Raw genomic sequence first — 26,016 nt, 5'->3', positions numbered from 1 at the left:
AGGCCCCCACAAAGTGTCCTACTATCCTTATCGGGCCTCTCTTAGTGCACTCCAAGTGTCCATTCAAGAGAGCAACGACACAAGAGTTGAGACTATGCTAGACAAGAAGGAAGATCAAGCAACCCCCGAATGGTCGCGCTCAAATTCTTGTCAGCCCTCCAACGGAAGGTCGACTCGAAGGAGATAATAGAGAAAGGGCTCATGTTTGTGGATGCAACAATAAACTCTCGACCAAGCAAGAGCACCTTGATAGATTCAGGAGCGACCCACAACTTCATTGTCGATCAAGAAGCACGAAGATTGGAACTCACCATAGAAAAGGACCCTGGAAAAATGAAAGCTGTCAACTCCGAGGCCTTGCCTATTGTGGGAGTTTTCAAAAGAGTCCCCTTCAAATTAGAGGCTTGGACAGGAGAGTTGGACCTTGTCGTGGTTCGCATGGACGACTTTGACGTTGTACTTGGGATGGAGTTCCTCTTAGAACACAAAGTTATCCCACTGCCACTGGCGAAATGCTTGGTGATCACCGACCGCAACCCCATAGTAATACCTACAAGCATCAAGCAACCAGGTAATCTTAGAATGATATTGGTCATGCAATTGAAAAGAGGACTCGCACGAGAGGAACCTACATTTATGGCTATACCACTGATGAAAGAAGTGACCACTGAGAAAACTATTCCAAGCGAAATCAAGGAGGTACTAAACAGTTATGCTGACATAATGCCAGAGAGCTTACCACAAACATTACCACCCCGTCGAGGCATTGATCACGAAATTAAACTCCTCCCCGGGGTTAAACCCCCAGCGAAGAACGCGTACCGGATGGCTCCCCCTAAGATAGCCGAATTGAGGAAACAATTAGATGAGTTATTGACGGCAGGATTCATCCGCCCGGCAAAAGCACCTTACGGAGCCCCTGTACTATTCTAGAAAAAGAAGGATGGGACGTTCCGTCTGTGCATAGATTATAGAGCCTTAAACAAGGTGACAGTATGCAACAAATACCCACTGCCCATAATATCTGACTTGTTTGATCAACTTCACGGTGCCAAGTACTTCACGAAGTTTAACTTACGATCAGGGTACTGCCAAGTACTTCACGAAGTTTAACTTACGATTAGGGTACTACCAAGTACATATTGTCGAAGGGGACGAGTCCAAGATGACGTGTGTAACAAGATATGGGGCCTTTGAGTTCCTGGTGATGCCCTTTGGCTTGACAAACGCCCCAACTACGTTTTCCACGTTAATGAATAAGGTTTTCTACGAATACTTTGATCAGTTCGTCATAGTATACCTCGATGACATAGTTGTATACAGCACAACCCTAAGAGGAACACAAGGTGCACTTGAAGCTGGTGTTTGACAAGCTACGGCAGAATCAGTTGTACGTCAAGAAAGAAAAATGTGCCTTCGCACAAACATGCATCAACTTCCTTGGACATGTCATCAGTTGTGGACAGATCGACATGGATAGCGACAAGATAAAAGCTATTCAAGAGTGGAAAATCCCTACTTTCGTATCCGATGTGCGATCCTTCCTAGGATTGGCAAACTACTATAGGTGGTTCGTCGAAGGGTTTTCACGGCGAGATGCCCCATTAACAGAGCTCCTTGAGAAAGACCACCCTTGGTCGTGGTCAAATAAATGTCAAATGGCCTTTGAGGATCTGAAGGCAACCATGACGAGGGGTCCTGTCCTTGGGTTAGTAGATGTTACAAAGCCATTTGAAATAAAGACAGATGCTTCCGACTTTGCCCTAGGCGGTGTCCTTATTCAAGAAGGTCACCCCATCGCTTATGAAAGTCGAAAGCTCAATGATTTTGAACGGAGAAACACCGTCTCCGAAAAAGAAATGTTGGTTGTGGTCCATTGCCTACGCGTCTGGAGACAATACCTCTGGGATCACAGTTTATAGTGAAGACGGATAACAGCGCCATTTGCCACTTCTTCTATCAACCAAAATTGACGGAAAACAAGCCCGGTGGCAGGAGTCGTTGGTGGAATTCGACTTCAAATGCGAACACAAGGCAGGAAAGAGTAATCAAGCAGCTGATGCGCTGAGTCGGAAGGACGAACATGCGGCCCTGTGCATGTTAGGCCATATTCATTCAAGTAAGATCGATGGATCGATGCGCGACATCATCAAAGAACATTTACACAAAGACTCATCGGCCAAAGCCGTCGTCGAACTAGCTAAAGCTAGGAAGACACGACCGTTTTGGGTCGAGGGAGATCTTCTAATGACTAAAGGAAACAGATTATACGTCCCAAGAAGGGGAGAACTGAGAAAGAAGCTCATTCAGGAATGTCATGATACCTTATGGGCAGGACACCCTGGGTGGCAAAGAACGTATGCTCTAATAAAAAAGGGGTACTTCTGGCCGAATATGCGGGACGATATCATGCAGTACACCATGACGTGCCTCATCTGCCAATAGGAAAAAGTCGAGAAATGCAAAGTCTCAAGACTCTTGGAACCTCTACCTGTGTCAACAAGGCCTTGGGAAAGTGTGTCTCTGGACTTCATAACACACCTCCCAAAAGTTGGAGAATATGACGCCATCTTGGTTATCGTAGATCGGTTCTCGAAATATGCGACGTTTGTTCCCACTCCCAAATTATGCTCGGCTGAACTAATAGCCCAACTATTTTTCAAAAACGTTGTCAAGTTATGGGGCATTCCGTCGAGCATCATCAGTGATAGGGATGGTAGATTCATTGGCACATTCTGCACCGAATTATTTGCCTTCTTGGGAACGACTTTAAACATCTCTTCGAGCTACCATCCTCAAATCGATAGACAGACGGAACGGTTCAACTACTTGCTCGAAGAATACTTATGTCACTTCGTCGACGCTCGCCAGAAAAACTGGATACAACTGCTAGATGTTGCCCAATTCTGTTTCAATTGTCAAATGAGTTCGTCTACAGGGAAAAGCCCCTTCGAAATTGTAAGTGGACGACAACCGGCCCTACCAAATATTATTGATCATCCTTATGCCGAAAAAAACCCTCAAGCTCAAAACTTCACAAGAGAATGGAAGCAAACCCTCAAGCTCAAAACTTCACAAGAGAATGGAAGCAGACAACAGATATAGCCCGAGCATATTTAGAGAAAGCTTCCAAGCATATGAAGAACTGGGCGGACAAGAAGCGTCGCCCCTCCAATTTCGAGCAGGAGATCAAGTTCTCATGAAGTTGAGACCAGAACATATCAGATTTTGCAGCCGAAAGGACCATCGACTAGTTTGAAAATATGAAGGCCCGGTTGAAGTCCTTAAAAAGATCGGGGCTTCCTCCTACAGAGTTGCGCTACCCACATGGATGAAAATCCACCCAGTAATTCATGTGAGCAACTAGAAAACTTATCACCCTGTCTCGGACGATGACCAGCTAAATGTAATCACAAGACCGAGCATCGATCTGAAACAAAGAGATAGTAAAGAAATAGAGGAGATCCTAGCCGACAGGGTTAGGAAGACAGGAAGATCCGTACAGACGATTCATGAATTCCTTGTCAAATGGAAGAATCTCCCTACGGAGAAAACCAGCCAGGAACGCGGCGAAGATCTAGACTCCACCGCCACCCACATCGCCATGTTTGAAAGTAGTCGGTTGACAGGGACGTCAACCAATTAGGTGGGGGAGGATGTCACGATCATGCTCGCCCAAGGCGTGTTGCCCATGGCCGCATGCCCATGACAAGCCCAACCCTTTATGTCTTTTCATATTCTTATGTTTTACTTTTGTATTTCTTGGAAGCATGACGTTTCAGAAATATCATGTCTAGGCCTGTCAGACATGAAATGCCTCAGAATATACTATAGGGGGAGACGAGTAGTTGTCGACTTCTCCCTACCCAAGGTTATATATTGTGAGTCGTTGTTATTTCTCTCTTTCTTGCATATATAAGATCTCTTTCAAAAATTTCTCTTTCGAAAATCTCTCTTTGCCCTCGTTTTCTAAAATATTCTCTTAAAACCGAGGTAGGAGACTCGAGCATACGTCGCTTGGCCGAAGGCGACGCAAGAAGGAATTGGCTTAGCTCACTTGTCGTTGGAAAGTGAGCGCCGCACAATCGCAAGTCCGCTACCTTCAAAAGTGCGATTGTGACACCGAGCACGCGCGTGCACCCACCGGCTCCTTGATCATGCCGCCCCGCATGCGTTAAATGCAATTTTATGCACATTAAATGTCGGGTGCGATCATACAAGCACTAATGCACCGGATCCCATCAGAACTCCGCAGTTAAGCGTGCTTGGGTGAGAGTAGTTCTAAGTTGGGTCAACTTGGGAAGTCCTCATATTGCACCCTTTTTTTTTTTTTTCTTTTACTCGTTCTTTCAATTTCTCCCCGCTCTTATCTTCCTTTCTTTACAAAAGGCAACCGCCCCCGCTCGCACGCTCACGCCCATCGCGTTCCTGTTGGGTTTTATGTCCTAAAACTCATAGTTTGTAAACAAAAACATATTCTATTTTCAATAAAGTTATTATTGTTATTTATTCAGTAAAGATTGTTATTGAATAAAGTGAACTTTACGATCATTAATCTAAATCCAATAAACAAAGAACACTCTGGCTATAGTATGATTACTTGAGCTATATGTAGAGACATAAGAGTGAATCAAGTTCAAGTATATAATCAAAATGATCCATAGTATAAGGATAAGGCTGAGTACCTTATTCTGGGGACACTATGGATGCGGCCCACTTTTGTATATGATATAAACAATGTGATCACTAAATTGTACATGTGGAGACATGTGAGTGGGGGCGTCCTATGCAATGAGTATTGCATAAGATCGGACCACGAAGAAAATCACTCTCACTTTATAATGTCGTTTACTGTTGAGACTGATTTTCTTTTCATTCGATAACCTAGGTAACTCGGTTTTAATTTTGAGCTAACCATGAACTCCTGTTTATTCAGAATTATCTTTAGATTTGCATGGGTGAGAGTGGCTCTAGTTCACGGACTCAATAGGCCTCCCATTTCAGGGGTAAGACTGGGTGAACGGCTGGGGACGTGGGGTGCAAGATGGAATTCACTCCTACCCACTTTTAGGGATAGAAGAAAGGTAGTTCTCTTAAGCACTGACTCCAGGTCTTGAACAAGGGGCCCCACCCTCTCATTGGCCTGAGAGGGATTCGGTTTACTGGTTGGACCACAAATCAATTGTTCATTAGAGGATTAGTGAGACATAAGGAACAAGAAGTAACTTTAGGGGTGAAACAGTAAATTGACTCAGCTCTAGTTACGAACAACCTGTGAAGGATCGACTTACTAATCATGGTTATATCAAATGGACAAAAATATATCTATAGTGAGGGGAGTGCAACTACTAGGCTATAGTGGAGTGTCCCAGTAGTTAACGAATGTTGGTTAACAAGGTTAATGAGTTTAGCCGGTTAATCTTGGATCGTTGGAGCCCATGATATATAGGTCCATTAGGTCCCTTTGCTAGCTCATATCGGACTAAACCATAGAACAGTGCGACGAGTGAGTTCGAAGTGTTCGAATTCAAATTAGGGAATATGCGCTACATATATACGATATATTTAACCGCATTTTTGTTTTATTTACGAATTAAACAAAAGGAGAGAATCTGAGATATTTAATCAAGATTTAAATATCTTAATCAATTATGTGTCGGAATTGATTGGGATTGGCATTTGAATTAATATTAAATATTAATTAAATAGTTTAATTAATCATTTAATGTTACTTTAATTTGAAATTCATTATTCAAATTAATTGTTCAATTAAAATGAAGAAAGTCGAAATGTTGACTTCATTTAATGGAAAAATCCATGTTAGTGGAATTTTGAGGTGTCAAAATTTGGTTTAACCAAACTTGCATGTTTGCCAAATAAATCCCACGAGTTTGAGTGGAATTTTGAGTGTCAAAATTTGGTTAACTCAAACATGCATGCTTGCCACATAATCCCAAACATTTGAGTGGAATTTTAAGTGTCAAAATTTGGTGATCTCAAATTTGCATGAACATGCAAACATGACTCTTTAAATAGAGTGATCATGGTACATGGAAGGTCTTCTTCTTCTTGGTAAAACCTTGAGAAAAACCTCTCACAAACCCTCTCTTCACATATACAAAATCCCTCCCAAGTTTAGTCACTCACCGGATTCCACAATCCCGTTCTAAGGCCGGAGGATAGTGGAGAAGACACTAGTGGTGGTTCGAAACCGGTTCGTGAGGAAAAAGAAGTTTGAACTACAAAAGGTTAGTATCTAAACTAATTAAGTTTTAATACTTATGAACATGCTAGTTATATACTATAATTAATGTTCTAAAAGTGTCTAAGATCCAAATTATTTCCGCATGTGTTATATTAACACCATCAGTTCCTTCTCCCCAACGTGTCCGCGCGGGACCCATTAGCCGTTCCGAGCACGTCGTGCACCCACCGTCGCCTCGATCATGCCCGCCGCCTGTTCCGAGCACGCGCGTGCACCCACTGTCGCCTCGATCACGCCCGCCGCCCGTTCCGAGCACGCGCGTGCACCCACTGTCGCCTCGATCACGCCCGCCGCCCGTTCCGAGCACGCGCGTGCACCCACGTTCTCCTTGATCATGCCACCCCGTATGCGTTAAATGCAATTTTGTGCGCATTACATGTTGGGTGCGATCATACCAGCACTAATGCACCAGATCTCATCAAAACTCCGTAGTTAAACGTGCTTGGGCGAGAATAGTACTAAGTTGGGTGACCACTTGGGAAGTCCTCATGTTGCACCCCTTTTTTTTATTTCTTTTACTCGTTATTTCAATTTCTCCCTCTCTTATCTTCCTTTCTTTACCAATGGCAACCGCCCCCGCTCGCACACTCACGCCCATCGCGTTCATTCTCCCCGAGCACGTGCGTGCACCCACCGTCGCCTCAATCACGCCACCGCCCCGCATGCGTTAAATGTAATTTTATGCGCATTGCATGTCGGGTGCGATCATACCAGCACTAATGCACTGGATCCCATCAGAACTCCGTAGTGAAGCGTGCTTGGGCGAAAGTAGTACTAAGTTGGGTGACCACTTGAGAAGTCCTCGTGATGCACCCCATTTTGCGAGAGTAGTAGTAAGTTGGGTGACCACTTGGGATGTCCTCGTGTTGCACCTTTTTTTTTTTAATTGCTTTTACTCGTTATTTCAATTTCTCCCTGCTCTTATCTTCCTTTCTTTACAAATGATAACCACCCCCGCTCGCACGCTCACGCCCATCGCGGTCCTTCTTCCCGACGTGTTTGCGTAGGCCCCGCCGGCCATTCCGAGCACGTGCGTGCACCCACCGTCGCCTCGATCATGCCCGCCGCCCATTTCGAGCACGCGCGTGCACCCACCCTCTCCTCGATCATGCCGCCCCGCATGCGTTAAATGCAATTTTGTGCGCATTGCATGTCGGGTGTGATCATACCAGCACTAATGCACCGAATCTCATCAGAACTCCGCAGTGAAGCGTACTTGGGTGATTGTAGTACTAAGTTGGGTGACCACTTGGAAAGTCCTCGTGTTGTACCCCTTTTTTATATTTCGTTTATTGTTATTTCAATTTCTCCCCACTCTTATCTTCCTTTCTTTACAAATGGCAACCGCCCCCTTTCATTACAAATGGCAATCGCCCTCGCTCAGAGGGCAAATGGATCCCGTCGCCTCGAGCACATCTGGAGTTCTAATTCACCGGATCTCATGAGAACTCCGCAGTTAAGCGTGCTTGGGCAAGGGAAAATGACATGAATTTAGCTATCCTCCTAATTTCAGCACTTACCTAATTCAGCTAATAGAGAGAAACCCTCCAAACTTTTTTTTATGATTCTTTATGTAAATGGTGATTCCTTGTGGATTAAATGGACAGTTTTACCTGCATGGGCCCCACTGGCCATTTTGAGTGCTGACGTGCATCCATGATATGTTATGGCAGATTCATATACGTACAAAAAGAGAAAAAAAAAATAGAATTATCTTAGATATGAAAAAGTGCTTTGGTTGAAATTTCAAAGAGGTGAAATGTGGAAGAAAAATTTTTATAAGCAAAATTTAAGGTCAAAACGGCCATATTTTGGGATGAAGGGTTAGGCAAGCCGGCTTGCCTACGTGTAGATCTCAAAAAGTTACATAAAATGAAAAAAAAAAATCATCTAATTTGATTAATCGTGGTCAAAGATATGACATTTTAACGTTTCAACTTAACTCTAAGATAAAAGGGAGAGCATTAAAGGTCTCGATTCTCTGAAATTTTTGTTTGCTCGTAACCACAATGTTATAGATCATGGAAAAACGTATGAAAATGAGTACTCATACAGCAAAAACAAGGTTCTATCGAGGAATATATGTTGTTCGAAATGTTTACTCTATGCTGTACAGGTTTGATTTCTCGGCTTAAAAGCAATTCGCAATCGAGTACCCTCTTAGAGTAAAGTAAGACGCAAAGCTGAATAAAAAAATAATTCCATACCTTTTATCAATTTTTATTTCTCTCCTTTTATTTTATTTCTTGATACATTATTATATAGATGGTAGTTTTGAAGTTATAGTGTACATAAGGAATAATATATACTATGCGCTTACCACTAATATACTTTTATATCATCGTGTGTACTTCACAAGCATAACATGAAGTTCTCTTTTTACCCTTTTTTTATTTAAATTTGTTAAGATTCAGCACAATATTTACCGACTAGTCATTCAATCTAAATGAGAACATGCAAAATGGTGCAAGGGACCATTAAAGAGTCATAATTCTTAAGAGCCTTTAAAAAGTTCAATCCACCCCTGTTTGATAGAGGTAAGGTAGATCTTGTGGTAGCGAGACATAGCTAGAAGCAATAGAAACAACCTTTCAATATAATTACTGCATGAAAATCTACAAGGTTCTATACTGCATGAAAATCTACAAGGTTCTACGCCACTTACAAGTTAAGGGCATATGCACCTTTTTTTGTGCCATGCACCAAATCTAGGAGGAGTTCCTGAGCCTCAAACATAAAAGTAAGACATTGGAAGAGTATGCCTGGAGTTCACTAGGTTATGCAAGTTCACGTTAGAACTAATTGATACAACAAAAGAAGAAGATCTTTAATTTTATTACGGGTTTAAGGGAGGACATCCAAGGGCCTATAGCGGTTCGTGCATCCGGTTTAAGGGAGGACATGTAAGTATCCACTATCACAAGTAGCAAGTAATAAGTAAATTATTGATTGCATAGAAAACCTATTTTGTTTAGTTACTTTTGTTGCTGAAAATTAAGTGATTTTTTAGTATCATTCAAAGGTGTGTTGATGAGCTTAAATTATTTAAACAAAATTTACACAGAGTGTCAATTAGGGTAGAAAAACAAAAAGCAATGAGAAAATCAATGATAATGAGGAAGGTTGGGCCAGGAGAGTTTAAATAGATAAGTTGTTGAAATTTGTGGTGGATTTTATCTTCTTTTTTATAAATTTTCAAGTGCTCTTTTGAGGGTAATGCAGGGTGATTACTTTCCTAATTGTTTTGTAATTTCTATTAACAAGAATTATTTCAAACCCTTCCATTACCTTCAAGTATCCATGCAATGAAACTAGAGTATTAAAAAGAATTTTCTTGCTCTCTTCTTTCCCATAAGAGAAGAACTATGTATCTAAAGTGGTTAACTAAACAAATTTGTAAATCACTAATACCAACTTTTTAACAAACTAAAAATTACACTGTTAACACATAAAACTCTCCCCCTTCCCTTATAAGGTTTAGCTCTCCATATAAACTTATTTAAACAAATGAATCATCATTTTAATCATGTAAAATTCATAGAATAAGAAAGGAGAGTAAATGATTAGAGAGTTATCAAACTTTGTTGTTGTTCTTCACTTGAATTCCCCTCCTTTGAGCTCTCTCATCCACTTCTTCGTCTTAATCTATCCTTCTGCTTGGTTTTATGTCCTAAAACTCATAGTTTGTAAACAAAAAAAATATTATGTTTTCAATAAAGTTATTATTGATGTTTATTCAGTAAAGATTGTTACTAAATGAACTGAATGTTATGATCATTAATCCAAATCCAATAAACTAAGAATACTCTGGCTATAGTATGATTACTAGAACTATATGTAGAGATATAAGAGTGGATCAAGTTCAAGTATATAGTCAAAATGATCTATAGTACAGGGATAAGGTTGAGTACCTTATTCTGGGGACACTATGGATGCGGCCCACTTTTGTATATGATATAAACAATGTGATCACTAAATTGTACATGTGGAGATATGTGAGTGGGGACGTCCTATGCAATGAGTATTGCATAAGATCGGACCATGAAGAAAACCACTCTCACTTTATAATGTCGTTTACTGTTGAGACTCATTTTTTCATTCGATAACCTAGGTAACTCAATCTTAATCCTGAGCTAACTATGAACTCCTGTTTATTCAGACTTATCTTTAGATTTGCATGGTGAGAGTGGCCCGAGTTCACCGACTCAATAAACCTCCCATCTTAGGGGTAATACTGGATGAATAGCTGGGGACATAGAGTGTAAGATGGAATTCACTCCTACCCGCTTTTAGGGATAGTAGAGAGGTTGTTCCCTTAAGTACTAACTCCAAGTCTTGAACAAGGGGCCCCACCCTCTCATTGGCTCGGGAGGGATTCGGTTTGGTGGTTGGACCACAAACCAATTGTTCATGAGAGGATCGGTGGGACTAACTTTAGGGGTAAAACAGTAAATTGACCTAGCTCTAGTTACGAACAACCTGTGAAGGATCGACTTACTAATCATGATTATATCAAATGGACAAAAATATATCTATAGTGAGGGGAGTGCAACTACTAGGCTATAGTGGAGTGTCCTAGTAGTTAACGAATGTTGGTTAACAAGGTTAATGAGTTTAGCCAGTTAATCTCGGATCGTTGGAGCCCATGATCTGTAGGTCCATTAGGTCCCCCTGCTAGCTCATATCAGACTAAACCTTAGAACAGTGTGACGAGTGAGTTCGAAGTGTTTGAATTCAAATTAGGAAATATATGCTAAATATATACCATATATTTAACTGCATTTTGTTTTAATTATGAATTAAACAAAAAGAGAGAATTGAAGATATTTAAATAAGATTTAAATATTTTAATTATGAATAGGATTCATAATCAATATATGGTGGAATGGGATTGACATTTTATTTAATGTTAAATATTAATTAAATGGTTTAATTAATTATTTAATATTATTTTGATTTGAAATTAATTATTTAAATTAAAGAAAGTCAAAAGGTTGAGTTCACCTAATGAAAAAATCCATGTTTGAGTTAGTCGATTATGTCCATTGATATAATCATTACAAGCAAGTCGACCTTCACGAGTTGTTCATAATTACAGCTTGATCAAAAGTCCGTTTTACCCCTATAATTACATCTTTCACCTTAAGTACCCCTGATTCTCTAATGAACAATTTGTTTATGATCCAATCATAAACCAAGTCCCTCTCGAGCCAATGAGAAGGTGGGGCCCCATTGTTCAAGTCCCGAAATCAGTACTTAAGAGAACATCTCGTCTACTTTCCTTATATGGAACGGAGTGAATTCCATCTCATGATATTATGTTCCCAACTCCTTATTTGGTTAAGTCCCCAAAATGGTAGGCATGTTGAATCGACTAAAAGAGTCATTCTCACCCATGTAAATCAAAGGACAAGACCATATAGGTAGGAGTTCATAACTCACTCAGGATTAAGATCGAGTTGCATATGATCATCATGTGAAATGTTAATCTTCTCAATTAACGAATTTATAAAGAGAGATTAAATATTTCTTGGTTCAGTTTTATACAAACTCATTATATAGGATACCCCCACTTACATGTCTCCACATGAACGATTTGGTTCAAATCATTTGTAACGATTACAAAGTGGGCCGTACCAAATAGTGTTACCAGGATAAGGCACCCAACCTTATCCATATACTATAGACTCTTTAGGTTATTACTTGACCACGATCCTCTTGTATGTCAACCCTCTTGTATGTCAACCACGTACTATTCAAGATTACATTAATAACCTTGGATTTTCATACAATGGATAACAATTAAATTACAAATACAATAATAAAAATTATTTTTAAAAAATTACTAGGCTTTAGGGCATAAATCCCAACAATCTCCCACTTGCACTAAAGCTGGTGAGACATGTGTTCTAGGGCATACTCTATATTCAACATGTTCTCCCACTTGCCCTAGAGAAGATGGGACATGTCTCGTAATCCTGGACATTCTAGATGACCTTTAAACACTTTAGCTTAGAGAGCCATTTTATATAAATCAAAATAATTATCATTAAAGGTCATCTTGGTCACCACCACTGATACTTTCTCTCTCAATATCATTCTTTATAGATTGATATTTTATAATTTCCTTCTATTAGTCTTTGTATCACTTTCATCACAATGAAAAGTAACAGACTAAATCACATCTATAACACCTTTCAAATGTTTAAGAAATTATTATAGTCATACAAGTCATTTTGTTGCTTTAAAAGCATAAAAAATATTCCGCTTGTATACTTACTTCACAATCTAAGGTAAAATTGATCTTAACATAAATTTTTCTAAATTTACGTAACTAGTGTATCATTTAAAGATCAAATCTTTAACTCCATACACAAAATAAACAATTCTCATTATCCATCGATACTTGGAGAAAACTTTATTTTTTCACTTGATGGTCATACCATTCGTTTAACTAATATAATTTAATTGTATATTTAACGTTAATTCTCATCTACCCATTAATTGTCTCCTACTCCGGAAAGATAATTAATCATAATCTCAACATTTGAGGTTACTTAGGATACTATTCCTCTGACTTCATATTTCAATGATCATTATCATTCTTTGAAGTCTTGCTCAAATATTTGACAACAATTTTGTCAGTATAATATATATGAGACAATATTAACGTTTATCCTTAAACCTCTATTTTAGCCAACTTTTTGCTTTTTATCTTTAATAATAAATCCATATAATAGTATGGTAGATGCATCCTCTTAGATTTCTTTTCACAAAAAAATTCTAAATATTCATTTAACATATCTCATATAAAAATGAATCAGAGAACAATAATAGACTCTAAAGGACAACATGAGAGAAAGTCTACTTCTAGCTACTTTCTCCGGTTAAATTCAACTCTTTGTCATGAGTCTTATTTTGAAGATCTATATCTTCTTAATATATAATTTTCCTTTTGTAGACCCATTCTTATCCTTTGAGTTTAACCTCATCAAAAACATCTACAAAACCCTGGATTTTATGACTTTTAACTTAATCATCCTTCGTTGTCATTCCTCATAACTATTTTGAGGGTAATAAGCTTTCCACTCGGTCATCTAACATGACAATTTGGATATCAATAGGATTGAGTCATCTCATAACTCTCCCACTACGAAGCTTATCCAATAAATGACTAGGATCCACTTGACTCTCAAGTGAAATTAAATTGTTAACAACTTTGGTTAACTATTAGCCGCTTCACTTGAAATTATTTAATTAACATTATCTCACCTTATTAAAGGTGTATGTCTTTTATTTGAACTTCTTTAGAAAATCACATTTTTCATACAAATATGTTTTTCTATTTAGAATTAAATAAAAGACTATTTTGTTTCTCTTTAGGAGTAGCCTACACTTACGCTTAATTTTGAACATATTTGTTTCAGCATATATGCTCAATTACAATTATTGAAGTGGTGTAAACTAAGTTTACTACACTTTCAAAATCTTAAATATTGTCTCATAGACAATTTTGAAGGCAATCAGGATTCACTGTCCTATTGCATATCCTAACAAGAGTTTGACAATGGTGTATAATTTTTTTTTTTTTAATACGTGACTACATCTAATATAGTCTTGTTTTCTCATCTTACACCACAGTTTTACAAGATTATATTTGGCTTAGAGTTGGAAATCAATTCCACTTTCTATCAATTAATTCTAGCACACAATGTTCTCCTACTATTCATTATGATCTGATCATAAGGTCTTAATAGATTTACCAAAATGGATTTTAACTCTAGTCACTTTTCAAAAAAAAAAAAAAAAAAAGTTACTTTTGGTAAGGATATTTATATATTGAATAATCATCAATCAGATTGATAGAATATTAACAATATTCTTTAACTTTTGCATTCATGAGACCACTTGGGTCAGAAGAATGCATAAGCTAAGGTCTTTGGTATTGTAGCCTTATTCAATAAAAACCCAATGATTATTATCTTGCATGAAAAGCCAAATCTATAGACATGTAAAGTAATTAACTCAAACGTTTAGAGAATTACCTTTTACTAGTCTTTTCATCGTATTCAATTTGATGTTAATCAAATTAATGGCCAAAGTCAAGTATCATCCCCTAGAAGAAAACCAATCATGAATATCTATAATAAGTGTTAACGTTTTAACATATACTAATTGTACTTCATTTGAGCTTAACATATTTTCAAACAATTTTGAAAATATAAACTTTAATAGTTCAAAGTAATTCATACCGTATGAATTACGAGAAATTGAATTTCTCTCATGGTTACTAAAAACACCATGTTCAACATTTGAGGTTGATTTTCTAGTGTCAACTAGTAGAATCTATTCTACCTCATCAAGTATTTTTCAAGAATTACATATAAATGCAACGAAGAGCAAATCTTGATAGTAGATCTTATATCAACTATTCAGGTGGTGTCACCTAGTCTCCACCAAAAATCTAGTAAATCAAATTTACTTTCATTTAGATTTTTCTTTCTACAGAGTAATTTCAAAAATTTCTCCCACTATGACGGTTATGGCTAATTAGGAACTATTCCTATCATAGCTTTAGTCATAAGATTTTTCTTGAATTTTGTAATACTTAATTTCGAGATCATGACATCCAATATGTCAACTAGAAGATATGAACAAAGCTTTCTCATCACCTTTGATCACCAATCATGTACTCTTCAATTAATTCGATTCACATTGACAATAGGTCTTGAGAACATTTCTCAATAAAGACAACAAATTTTTTTTCTTGTGCATCTACTTCTTTCACCTGACCTCTGACTTTGTAAATCATAGCTTCATGTCCAAGTTGATTGCATTTGGAGCAGAAGGCGTCAGGTCTTCTCCAACACTTGTATGGTGGATGACCTTTCTTCTCACAATGGTGGCAAGGTGAATAGGATTCTTTGGAACCTCCTCCTTTTGTCTTCTGATAATTGGCAAATAAATCTCCATTCGTCGATTGGTTTTTTGAAAATTTTCTTGTGTTTATACTTGTTGTTGTCTTGATGCTTAACAGGTAAGGCACCTTAAATCACCCCTTCTTGCCTCATAGACCTCCTTTGCTCTTGTGCTTGTAAAGCATTCAAGAGCTCTATAAGAGAAATCTTTGACAGGTCTTTGGTGTTCTCTAGAGTAGTAATGGTGGCTTCAAACTTCTCTGGAATAGTGACCAACAGCTTTTCAACGATCCTGGAATTATTTAACAAAGAACCAAGCAATCTCACCTTGTTGACAATGCTGAGAAGTCTGTCAGAGTACTCTTTCACCGACTCAGACTCCTTCATCTTCTGCAACTTGAAATCCCTAATCAAATTCAGGACTTTTATTCCACGAATCCTCTCATCTCCTTCATATTCAGCCTTGAGGTAATCCCAGATTTTCTTTGCTGTTTTGAGGGACATTATTCGCATGAAGATCATTTGAGATACAACTGCAAATAGGCAAGCTTTTGCCTTTGATTTTCTTGTCTTCTTTTCCTTCCATGCTTTGATTTGTGCTACAGTAGGATTTGCTGGAAGTGGAGGGACCTTGTAATCCTCTTATATTGCTTCCCAAAGATCCAAAGCCTCTAGATAAGTCTCCATACGAACTGCCCACATTTGATAATTATCTCCATCGAAGACTTGTGGTGCAACAGCTGAAAAACTGGATTGTCCTCCCATTTTGATATCACAGATCCCTTAAGAAGACGACTCTGATACCAATTTGATCCCTTAAGAAGACAGCTCTGATACCAATTTGTTAATGTAACAAATCGTAGCTTTGTTGTCCACGTATAGTATTGGTGGATCGCTTTTTCTTCCGATGAGTTCTTCCATCAGTCGCGCAAGCCAGACCCCCTGTGTTGCCGCCGTCGAAGCAGGCGATGTATTCTGCTTCGCTGGAAGACAAAGCAACTACCTTTTGTTTTTTTGATTGCCAGCAGATCGCGCCGCCTGAGCGGAAGTAGATCATCCCGCTGGAGCTCTTACGATCGTAACAGATCGTAACTTGCATGTTTGCCAATAATCTCCAAATTTGAGTGGAATTTTGAGTATCAAAATTTGGTTTAACCAAACTTGCAAGTTTGCCAAATAAACCTCACAAATTTGAGTGGAATTTTGAGTGACAAAATTTGGTTGATTCAAACTTTCATGCTTGCCCCATAATCCCACAAATTTGAGTGGAATTTTGAGGGTCCAAATTTGGTAATCTCAAATTTGCATGAACATGCAAATATCGCTCTATAAATAGAGTGATCAAGTACATGGAAAGTATTCTTGAAAAACTTTGAGAAATTCTCTCAAAACTCTGTCTTTACATATACTAAATTCCTTTCAAATTTAGTCACTCACTGGATTCCACAATCCTGTTCTAAGGTCGGAGAATAGTAGGGAAGACACTAGTGGTGGTTCGAAACCGGTTCGTGAGGAAAAAGAAATTTAAACTACAAAAGGTTAGTATTCAAACTCATTGAGTTTTAATACTTTTGAATATGCTAGCTAATTTATTATAATTGATGTACTTGGAGTGCCTAAGATCCAAATTGCTAATATATGTGTTATATGAACACCATCAGTTATGACGTCCGAGTCTAGCATGGCTGAGAACGGGAAAAATGAGAAGTTGGTGTCTCAAATGGGTTGTTCTCGAGAAGCTCCAAATGAAGTCTCATCAGAAAAGGACAAGCTTAGTCTGTTGCTCGAGGACAAGGAGAAGAAATTGAAGAAATCACAACTGAGCTCGAGAAAACGAAAACAACGTAGATGGAGTCGTTGAATATAACATTTAAGTTTATGGGGGAGTTTTGTTGGATTAAACTTAAATGCTAAAAGTTAGTTTTCGTTCAAAATAAGCTCGAGTAAATTTGTTAGGTTACGAAAGTTAAATTTGAAAAAAAGCCAGTTGAAAGAAAAAGACCAAGAGTTCTCTCCCCTATTATTAGAAATATAAAAGGTATAAATACATCCCTTTTAAGTCAGAGCAAAAGAACGGAGATGAAGAGAAAAGAAAAACAAAAGTATAGTGTAATAGAAAAAGGTTTTTTCAGCTTCTTTGTCTGCTTGTCTCTCCCCTCTTGATATCTCCTTCACAAGTACGCGAGTAGTATTTTCACAAAGTAGTATCGGAGCGTTTTATCGTTACTGTGTGTGAGATTTATTTCACAAATTAGTGAGTTTTATTTTAACCTACTTTAAAAGATATGGTGAGTTGAGGCATAATCGTCAATTGCGCTTTTGGTCTCTTAATAAGGTGTTGACTGAGAAGTAAGATTTCAGCGAGCAAGATGCTAATGACTTGGCTGACTTTCTTGTTCTTTTATTGGATTTTGCACCGAAAAAGAGACCAAGAGCAGCACAATGTCTCAGCCATCCGTGGTTGAATTCTGTCCCAATAATTCTTGAATCTTCTATATCAATCCATCAAAATCAGCCCAAAGATTAGGACGCTTCAACTAAAAGAAGCAAGAAGGACGAGAGAGAAGCTATGGAGAATGGAATGGGAAACATACCTATTGATGGAACTTCGAAATCGACGTCATCGAAACAGACATGACTAGAATAGCAACGTACGCGATTTTAGGCTATGTTTCGTGCAGTATAATCGTGGTTTGTAGCTTAGGTTTCCATCGGAGTTGGAAACATATTCATGAACCACATGGATTCAGTGTTGTACTACATGCTATCCGAAGCAATCATCATCTTTTGCTTTGGTGAGGGTCGACCAGCATTCGTAGGCCCATCTCGAGCAACTTTGAACGATGGATTGTTTTGACAGAGTGCGCGTTCAAGTATGGTTTGCATATCTTTACAAACTACCAATAATTCCAGGTCTCTTGTAGCACAACTTTCTAGATCAGAATTTCTTCCTGAAACCTTAAACAAATATAAAATATATTTTTTGTGCTAGATTCTTGACATTTTGTTTATTGTAATGTTGGCCACTACTCGATTTTCTATTTAAAAATTAACTTTTTTTTAGATATTAAAACTTTTCAGATATAAAATAATCGGGCGGCCCAAAAGGGGATGGAGGATACCCAGCTCAATCAACGAAATGAGCATCTGGTCGAGTGCGGGAAAGACAGGGCAGCCGGGAAAATTTCAGGCCATACGAATACGACGCTTCCCTAAAGATAATCTTGTGGGGAAGCCGAGGTTGATGACAACTTCAAGTCCATAACCTAATCGTATTCTTGACCCTTGAAACCTATCATGGACCTGGCCTCGGATTTCGACCTTGTAGAAGCGGAATTGGAGCAAGACCTTGAATATGTAGAAGTTGGTAATGGACTTGTCCATTGTCATAATCGCACTTTTGCAGTAGCGGGATAGCGACTATGCGACACTTGTTCTAACCCAGTGAACAAATCAGTGATGTGAATTTCAAATTTCGTGGATGATATCAACGTATGCTCGAACCTCAGGTCATGTTTGAGAGAAATACTCTAGAAAACTTGAGCGAGGTAATACGCTAATTTATTTGATATTTTTTTAAGTTGTGGATCTATTAGACACAAAAGTGAGAATTCAAAAACTTACCAAGTACAATTATTATTAATATTAGATCTATTTTGTTGATATTTTAAACCCTTTTTTCTAAGTTATAATAGAAATACTAATATTTCATTTATCACCGTATTGAACTTATAAACACATGAAAATGTTGGCACATTGATGAAAATTCGAAAACCCCTGGATTCTTATTCTTGTTGACTTGACCGAACTTAGCACACTACCATTTTTCCAAAAAGTTATTTTTATTGGTAGAGAGAGGCATTTTGATGATTTCAAGTGAAGAAGAATGGACCAATTGGGGACCGGCCATATTCTTTGACATAATGGTTTGTGGATTGATAAGCGCCTACAATGTTGGAATTTGCAAAGCTAGAGGTCCTTCTAGAATCCTTACAAAACGCTCACAGAGAAAGCTAACTTAACGGATTGATTCCAACCAAGAGCTGGTTAGAAAATGAATGACTCTTAGATCGAACTTGGAATCTATGATGGTCACTATTAGATACCAAGACAATTCACTCCAGAATTAGCTTGATCAAAACTAATTCAATGAATCGGTTTAAACATCAAACCTAAAGCAAGATTTGAAAAAGAATAACACCAAAAGGTTATCAAGAAAACACAAAGGTTTTTTTTCTGTATTCCACGAAATCCCCCAGACATGAGTATTACATTACATGCCTTTAAATAGGCCTAGAAGATAACCCTAACAAAATAAAGTTCAGCCACCAACCACTAATAAATGCTAATAAATGCTATTAAATACAAATTGAAGAATATAAGGCAATTCATACAAACTATTAATAAATGCTATTAAATATAAAATGAAGCAAATAAGGCATTAATAATTTCCTTAATTGGTAATTCAACTACCAAAGGCAAGTCTTCTAATTACTTTCCAATATCAGCCACTCCATTATCTTCTTGATTTGATATGCTAATGCTATAAAGATTTTTGGGCTCAAAAGTCTTTGTTTCAACCGGTACACTAGCTAGCTTTTGAAGATGCAATGTATAGGCCTCTTGAATCTTCTTAACCTTGCTTCTTGTAATCGGTCCTTCGGGTACATGCACGTGATCAGTTGTTGGATTCATATCATCCCCCCTTTCTTTAAAAGGATTTGTCCTCAAATCAAATTCTTCGTTCTTTCCGGACAAGAACTGAATATTGTTTTTTTTTTCCCACTTTTTTTTTCCTCACCTTTACCTTAGTTTCTTCTCTCCACTGTTGTTCTTCAGATTCTTTTCTTTTCTTCTCTAATTTCAATTGGTCACAATATACTTCATATGGAGACAATGGAAGTAAAGTAAATTTCTTCTCACACAAAGTAAAAGTATACTTGTTCATCAAACCATCAAATGTTACCTCTCTATTATATTGTCAAGGTCGGCCAAATAAGATGTCCCCCGCACGCATTGGTACGACATCACAAAGAACTTCATCTTTATATCTTCCAAGAGTAAAAGAAATAAGAGCTTGAGAGTTCACCTTAATTTCTTCTTTGTTTGTTAACCAATGAAGTTTGTATGGTTTTGGATGGGGATGGACAGAAAGTTGAAGTCTTTTTACAAGGAAGCTGCTTACCACATTTGTCCAACTTCCACTATCAATCACCAAGCTGCATGGGTTTCCTTTAACCAAACATCTTGTGTGGAACAAGTTTTCCCTTTGATCTTCAAATTTCTCTTCCTTGATTTGAACATTGAGTACCCTTCTTGTAATCAAAGATATGGAATTACCTTCTTCAACATACTCATCATCATATGCTGCAATTTCTTCCACAAGCTGTGAATCATGATCCTCACATTCATCATCTGAATCAAGTGTACCATTCCTTATCACCATAACTTTTTTATTAACACACTCTTTGCTCATGTGTCCAAACCCTTTGCACTTCCAACATTGAATAGAACTAGACTTCTCATTTACTATCTTTGAAGCTTCATTCTTTTTACCATTGGAACTCTCAGCCTCCACTCTTTTAGCAGCCACAAACTTTTCTTTTGGTGACATTGATTCATTTCTATTCACAAAACTATCCTTGTTCCAAGTTTTAGAATTTGAAAAGATGTTAGTTCGTGATGTGTATCTTTTTTAATGCTCTTTTTCTTCCTTCAATTGGTCTTCAATTTTGAGAGCATAATGATACATGTCTTCCAGATATGGTAGTGGATTTCTGTCAACAAAATGAGCAATTTCTCGATTCAAACCTCCAAGGAATCTAGACATGGTATCTTCTTCTTCTTCTCTAACATTTGCTTTTTCCATCATAGTCTCCATTTCTTGATAATATTCCGCCACACTTTTTGTTCCTTGCCTCAAACCTTGCAATTTAGTTTTCAAATTTCTTTCGTAATGTTTTGGAACATACCTTTTCCTCAGGCTTCTTTAAGTTCTTCCCATGTCTCTATTGGATCCTCCTCTTTTCTTCTTCTCTCGGATTTGAGATGTTGGTACCAATCACCAGCATGATTGGTAAATTCGGCAATAGCAAGTCTCATCTTCTTATTTTCACTATAGGTGTTGCAATCAAACACATGCTCTATCTTTCTTTCCCATTGCAAGTATGCCTCAGAATCTGCCGTTCCACAAAATGGTGGGATTTTGAGTTTAACTCCTCCATCTCTATCTTCATGTACTCTTTTCATCCTTCTAGGTTGCATAATAGTTGCATGGTTATTTCTTCCTCTCCATCTTCCTTCAACAACTTGTCTTTCTTGTACTACTATATCTTCATCTTCTAATGTTCGTTCTTGTCTTTGTTGTTGCGCCCTTCTTTCTTGTCTATCTTCCATCATCATTTGCATCATACCTTGAATTGCTTGAAGAATGGTTGTATTAAGATCTGGTACTGGTGGTACTCCTTCCCCATTATGTGACATTTTGTTATCAAGGGGCCTCGCCACACTTCTCACAAAAATTTCACTCAGGGACACCGTGTTTAACACTCAAAGGTGGGCTTTTGGTACTAGATTAAAAATGTAAAGGCTGGTTTTTTTTTTTTTTTTTTCGAGAATCTGAGAGGGAGAAACAAATTGATACAAAAAAAAAAAAAAAAAACAGTAAAGATATTTCACCTCTAGAGCGGCCAAAGAATGTCGACCAAATGCTCTGATACCAAATGATAAGCGCCTACAATGCTGGAATTTGCAAAGCTAGAGGTCCTTCTAGAATCCTTGCAAAACTCTCACAGAGAAAGCTAACTTAACGGATTGATTCCAACCAAGAGTTGGTTAGAAGATGAATGACTCTTAGATCGAACTTGGAATCTATGATGGCCACTCTTAGATACCAAGACAATTCACTCCAGAATTAGCTTGATCAAAACTAATTCAATGAATCGGTTTAAACATCAAACCTAAAGCAAGATTTGAAAAAGAATAACACCAAAAGGTTATCAAGAAAACACAAAGGTTTTTTTTCTGTATTCCACGAAATCCCCCAGACATGAGTATTACATTACATGCCTTTAAATAGGCCTAGAAGATAACCCTAACAAAATAAAGTTCAGCCACCAACCACTAATAAATGCTAATAAATGCTATTAAATACAAATTGAAGAATATAAGGCAATTCATACAAACTATTAATAAATGCTATTAAATATAAAATGAAGCAAATAAGGCATTAATAATTTCCTTAATTGGTAATTCAACTACCAAAGGCAAGTCTTCTAATTACTTTCCAATATCAGCCACTCCATTGTCTTCTTGATTTGATATGCTAATGCTATAAAGATTTTTGGGCTCAAAAGTCTTTGTTTCAACCGGTACACTAGCTAGCTTTTGAAGATGCAATGTATAGGCCTCTTGAATCTTCTTAACCTTGCTTCTTGTAATCGGTCCTTCGGGTACATGCACGTGATCAGTTGTTGGATTCATATCATGGATCCTTGTAGGATAACTATTGTGTAAGCCACTTGGAGTGATAATGAGAAGTGGGGTTGAATGAGAACAAGCTAAGAAATCCATCGAAAAAACTTAAGCATCTGCTATTGAGTGGAGAACTTCAATAATGGTTTTGGTGCATGCTGTTGAAACCTCTTTGTGAGGGTGTCATAAAGTTCTAAGCCCCTTCATTCGGCCCCTTTTTCTTTTCATACAATTTCCAAGAATATGAGAAAAGCACCAAAATATCCACCTTTCTTTTTAGGAGCCATTATTGAACGATTCAACTATTCGTGAACTTTCAAGTTTGTATCTATGAGAATGTTCAAGTTCATATATTTTAAGTGTAAGTGATGGACTGTGAAATCTCATATCGGTTGGAGAGGAAAATGAAGCATTCTTTATAAGGGTGTGGAAACCTCTCCCTAGTAGACGCGTTTTAAAACAGTGAGGCTGATGGTGAAACGTAATGGGCCAAAGTGGATAATATCTTCTAGCAGTGGGCTTGAGTTGTTACAAATGGTTTTAGAGCCAGACATTGGGCGGTGTGACTACGAGATTGCTGGACTCCCAAGGGGGTGGATTGTGAAATCCCACATTAATTGGAAGGGGAAACAAAGCATATCTTATAAGAGTGTGGAAACTTCTTCCTAGCATACGTGTTTAAAAACCGTGAAGCTAACGACGACGTAACGAGTCAAAGCTGACAATATCTGTTAGCAGTATGCTTTAGCTATTCAATGAATGTTTTCAGCACTAACATCAATACAAGTTCATAAATTCATCTCCAGTGGCATACATGTCAAGATGATTTTCATATCCTATTTATAGTGTTTCATCATCATTATGTGTTGTTTATATATTGTTTGGACTGCCAAGATCAGCATAGTACTTACTGATCCATCCTTTAATGATGTTAACCTCTGTCTCTCTTTGTTCCACCAACCACTGTGGATCCATTTCATTTGCTCGTAAAATGTCCAAACAATGAGATCCTAGAAAGTTCAAAACATGTCAGCTCAAGAGAACAAAGCTTTGAAATTAGAATTTATGAGTCTGAATCAACCCATTAGGCGTATGGAGTGCAAGGAGACTGTCAGATAAGTTATGCAACACTCTGCATTCACAAAAAGAGAGAGAGTTGAAGTAAAGTTGATTGTTCTTTATGTGTAATAAAGGTTGGAGCTTTGGTTTTTGTTTACCCGCGCTGCTATAAGGGTCTCTGAGTCCATTAGAGAAAATGATGTTGCTGCCAAATCTCTTAAGGATGAGTTTGATGTCCTGAAATTTGAGGGGAGACGAGGAAATAGTGAGATTCTTCGTCGGTTGGGGAGAAGAACGAATTATTCTTTATAAGGGTGTGGAAACCTCTCCCTAGTAGACACGTTTTAGAAACCTCGAAGGGAAGCATGAAAGGGAAAGCTCAAAGAGGACAATATATGTTAGCGGTGGGGTTGGGCTGTTACAAATGGTATCAGAGCCAGACACTAGGCGATGTGCCAGCGAGGAAGTTGAGCCCTGAAGGGGGGTGGACACGAGGCAGTGTGCCAACAAGGCTGGGTCTCGAGGGGGGTGGATTGTGAGATCCTATATCAGTTGGTAAGGAAAAAAAACATTCTTTATAAGGGCGTGGAAACCTCTCTTGTATAACAACCTTGAGGGGAAACCCAAAGAGGATGATATCTGCTAGTGGTGGGCCCCGAAGGGGGTGGATACGAGGAGGTGTGCCAGTAAGGACGCTGGGTCCCGAGGGGGTGAATGGTGAGATCCACTAACAGAATGGTCGGATGAACCCCGAAGTGGGGTGGATACGAGGCGGTGTGCTAGCAAGGATGCTGCGCCTCGAGGGGGTAGATTGTGGGATCTCACATCGGTTGGATAAGGGAACGAGTGCTAGCGAGGACGCTGGGCCTCGAGGGTGGAGTGGATTGTGGAATCCCACGTCGATTGGAGAAGGAAACGAGTGCCAACGAGACCGCTGGTCCCGGGGGAGGGAGTGGATTGTCAGATCCCACATTGGTTGGGGAGGAGAACAAAACATTTTTTTGTAAGGGTGTAGTTTTAAAAACTTTGAGCGGAAGCCAGAAAAACAAATTAAAAAAAAAAAATACAATATCTACCATAGATTTGGGCGTTATAGTAAGTTCAATAAAGAAAATAAAGAAAAAGAGAGAGGTGGTTGAAGTGCATACATGGCCTCCATAGTAGGTGGTGACCGAGTAAAGCCTTGGAGCATATGATCTAGAGGATATGCATGATCTACTAGTAGCCTTAGCCAATAATTCCTCTTTCCTTGGTCCTTGAATCATGTTTGGGGTCCATTATGGTGATATGGAATCGATTAGGTATATGTAGGGACAGTTAGAGGACAACTCCTAATTGTGAACTTGCCTTGATTAGTGAGAGTCTACTTAGCATATTATAATGTCACGTTACCCACTTAGGGTTCGTGACACATTAGAAGGTACTACTGAGGGAGCTTCGGTTGTGCTTAGTGAGAGCTTGACTTGCACTATCTAAGAACCTGGAATGATACAAGGGTATGGAGTTTGTTAAGCATCATTAAAGGAGTTTCTAGCTAGCGCTCAGTAGTAGACACGTATGGAGTTGTAGGGAGACTAAGAGGCCACCTATAGTGAGTGACGACTTCTCCTTGCCTATTAAACTTCCATAGAGCTTGAGATAGATAAGGACACCTCACCCCAACTTATGTATAGAAAGAATGATGATTAGATTAACTATGAAAAAGTAGAAAATGAGCTACTAAATGCATCTAGAAACCTTAAATACACCTTGATGAGTGACTTTTCATTAAATACACCGTGATGAATGAGTTTACACCCCTGAAATAAGAGTAAGTAGGGTATATGAACCTTAAGAGTTTGATAGAACTAAAAAGAACTAAAGTCATGGAATTGGCCAGCTTTAGGGTCTTGGTTTATCACATGACTTAAGAAACACTAAATAGAAGAATTTTAGATGCGAGGCTACAAATAATAGATAGCTTCCTAAGTATTTTAATACTCATTTTTGCTAATCTTTGTTTTACAGATGAATCGTAGGCCGTTGTTTGATAGCAGATGCACATATGACCGTAGGGAGGACCCCTACATCGAGTTGTCTTTATTTGAATCCCTTTTTTTTATTGGGACTTGTATTACTTTGAAAATTATTTTGACATTGGTGGTTGTGTTTTGTACTCTAATTTTTTTTAATGTTTGCTTAACCGTTTATGTCTGATTTTAATTTCTTCTCTCCCCTATTTTACGAAATTGAGAAAAACTATCCTTCTTTTTACTTTTGAGTTCGCAAACCAGATTCGAATTCTCGAAAATTGAGGCGTTA

At 38.2% G+C, this 26,016-nt stretch overlaps 1 protein-coding gene and 4 pseudogenes across 1 annotated transcript; all 5 read left to right on the top strand.

Moving 5' to 3' along the window:
- Window positions 1-129: 129 nt before the first annotated feature.
- LOC147794707 (uncharacterized) lies at window positions 130-933 on the top strand. The gene has a single exon (XM_087117567.1). The coding sequence runs from the start codon at window positions 130-132 to the stop codon at window positions 931-933; it is 804 nt and encodes a 267-aa protein (XP_086973693.1).
- A 3,271-nt stretch (window positions 934-4,204) lies between these two features.
- LOC111784902 (5S ribosomal RNA) lies at window positions 4,205-4,321 on the top strand (annotated as a pseudogene).
- A 2,325-nt stretch (window positions 4,322-6,646) lies between these two features.
- LOC147794706 (5S ribosomal RNA) lies at window positions 6,647-6,765 on the top strand (annotated as a pseudogene).
- A 197-nt stretch (window positions 6,766-6,962) lies between these two features.
- LOC147794705 (5S ribosomal RNA) lies at window positions 6,963-7,081 on the top strand (annotated as a pseudogene).
- A 339-nt stretch (window positions 7,082-7,420) lies between these two features.
- LOC111782787 (5S ribosomal RNA) lies at window positions 7,421-7,539 on the top strand (annotated as a pseudogene).
- Window positions 7,540-26,016: the final 18,477 nt, after the last annotated feature.

This window comes from Cucurbita pepo, chromosome 1 (assembly GCF_057944985.1).
Source record: "Cucurbita pepo subsp. pepo isolate OVF chromosome 1, ASM5794498v1, whole genome shotgun sequence".
In the NCBI taxonomy this organism is placed as follows: Eukaryota; Viridiplantae; Streptophyta; class Magnoliopsida; order Cucurbitales; family Cucurbitaceae; genus Cucurbita; species Cucurbita pepo.
The sequence above is the reverse complement of the archived record's forward strand: the minus strand, read 5'-3'. Positions and strand labels throughout refer to the sequence as shown.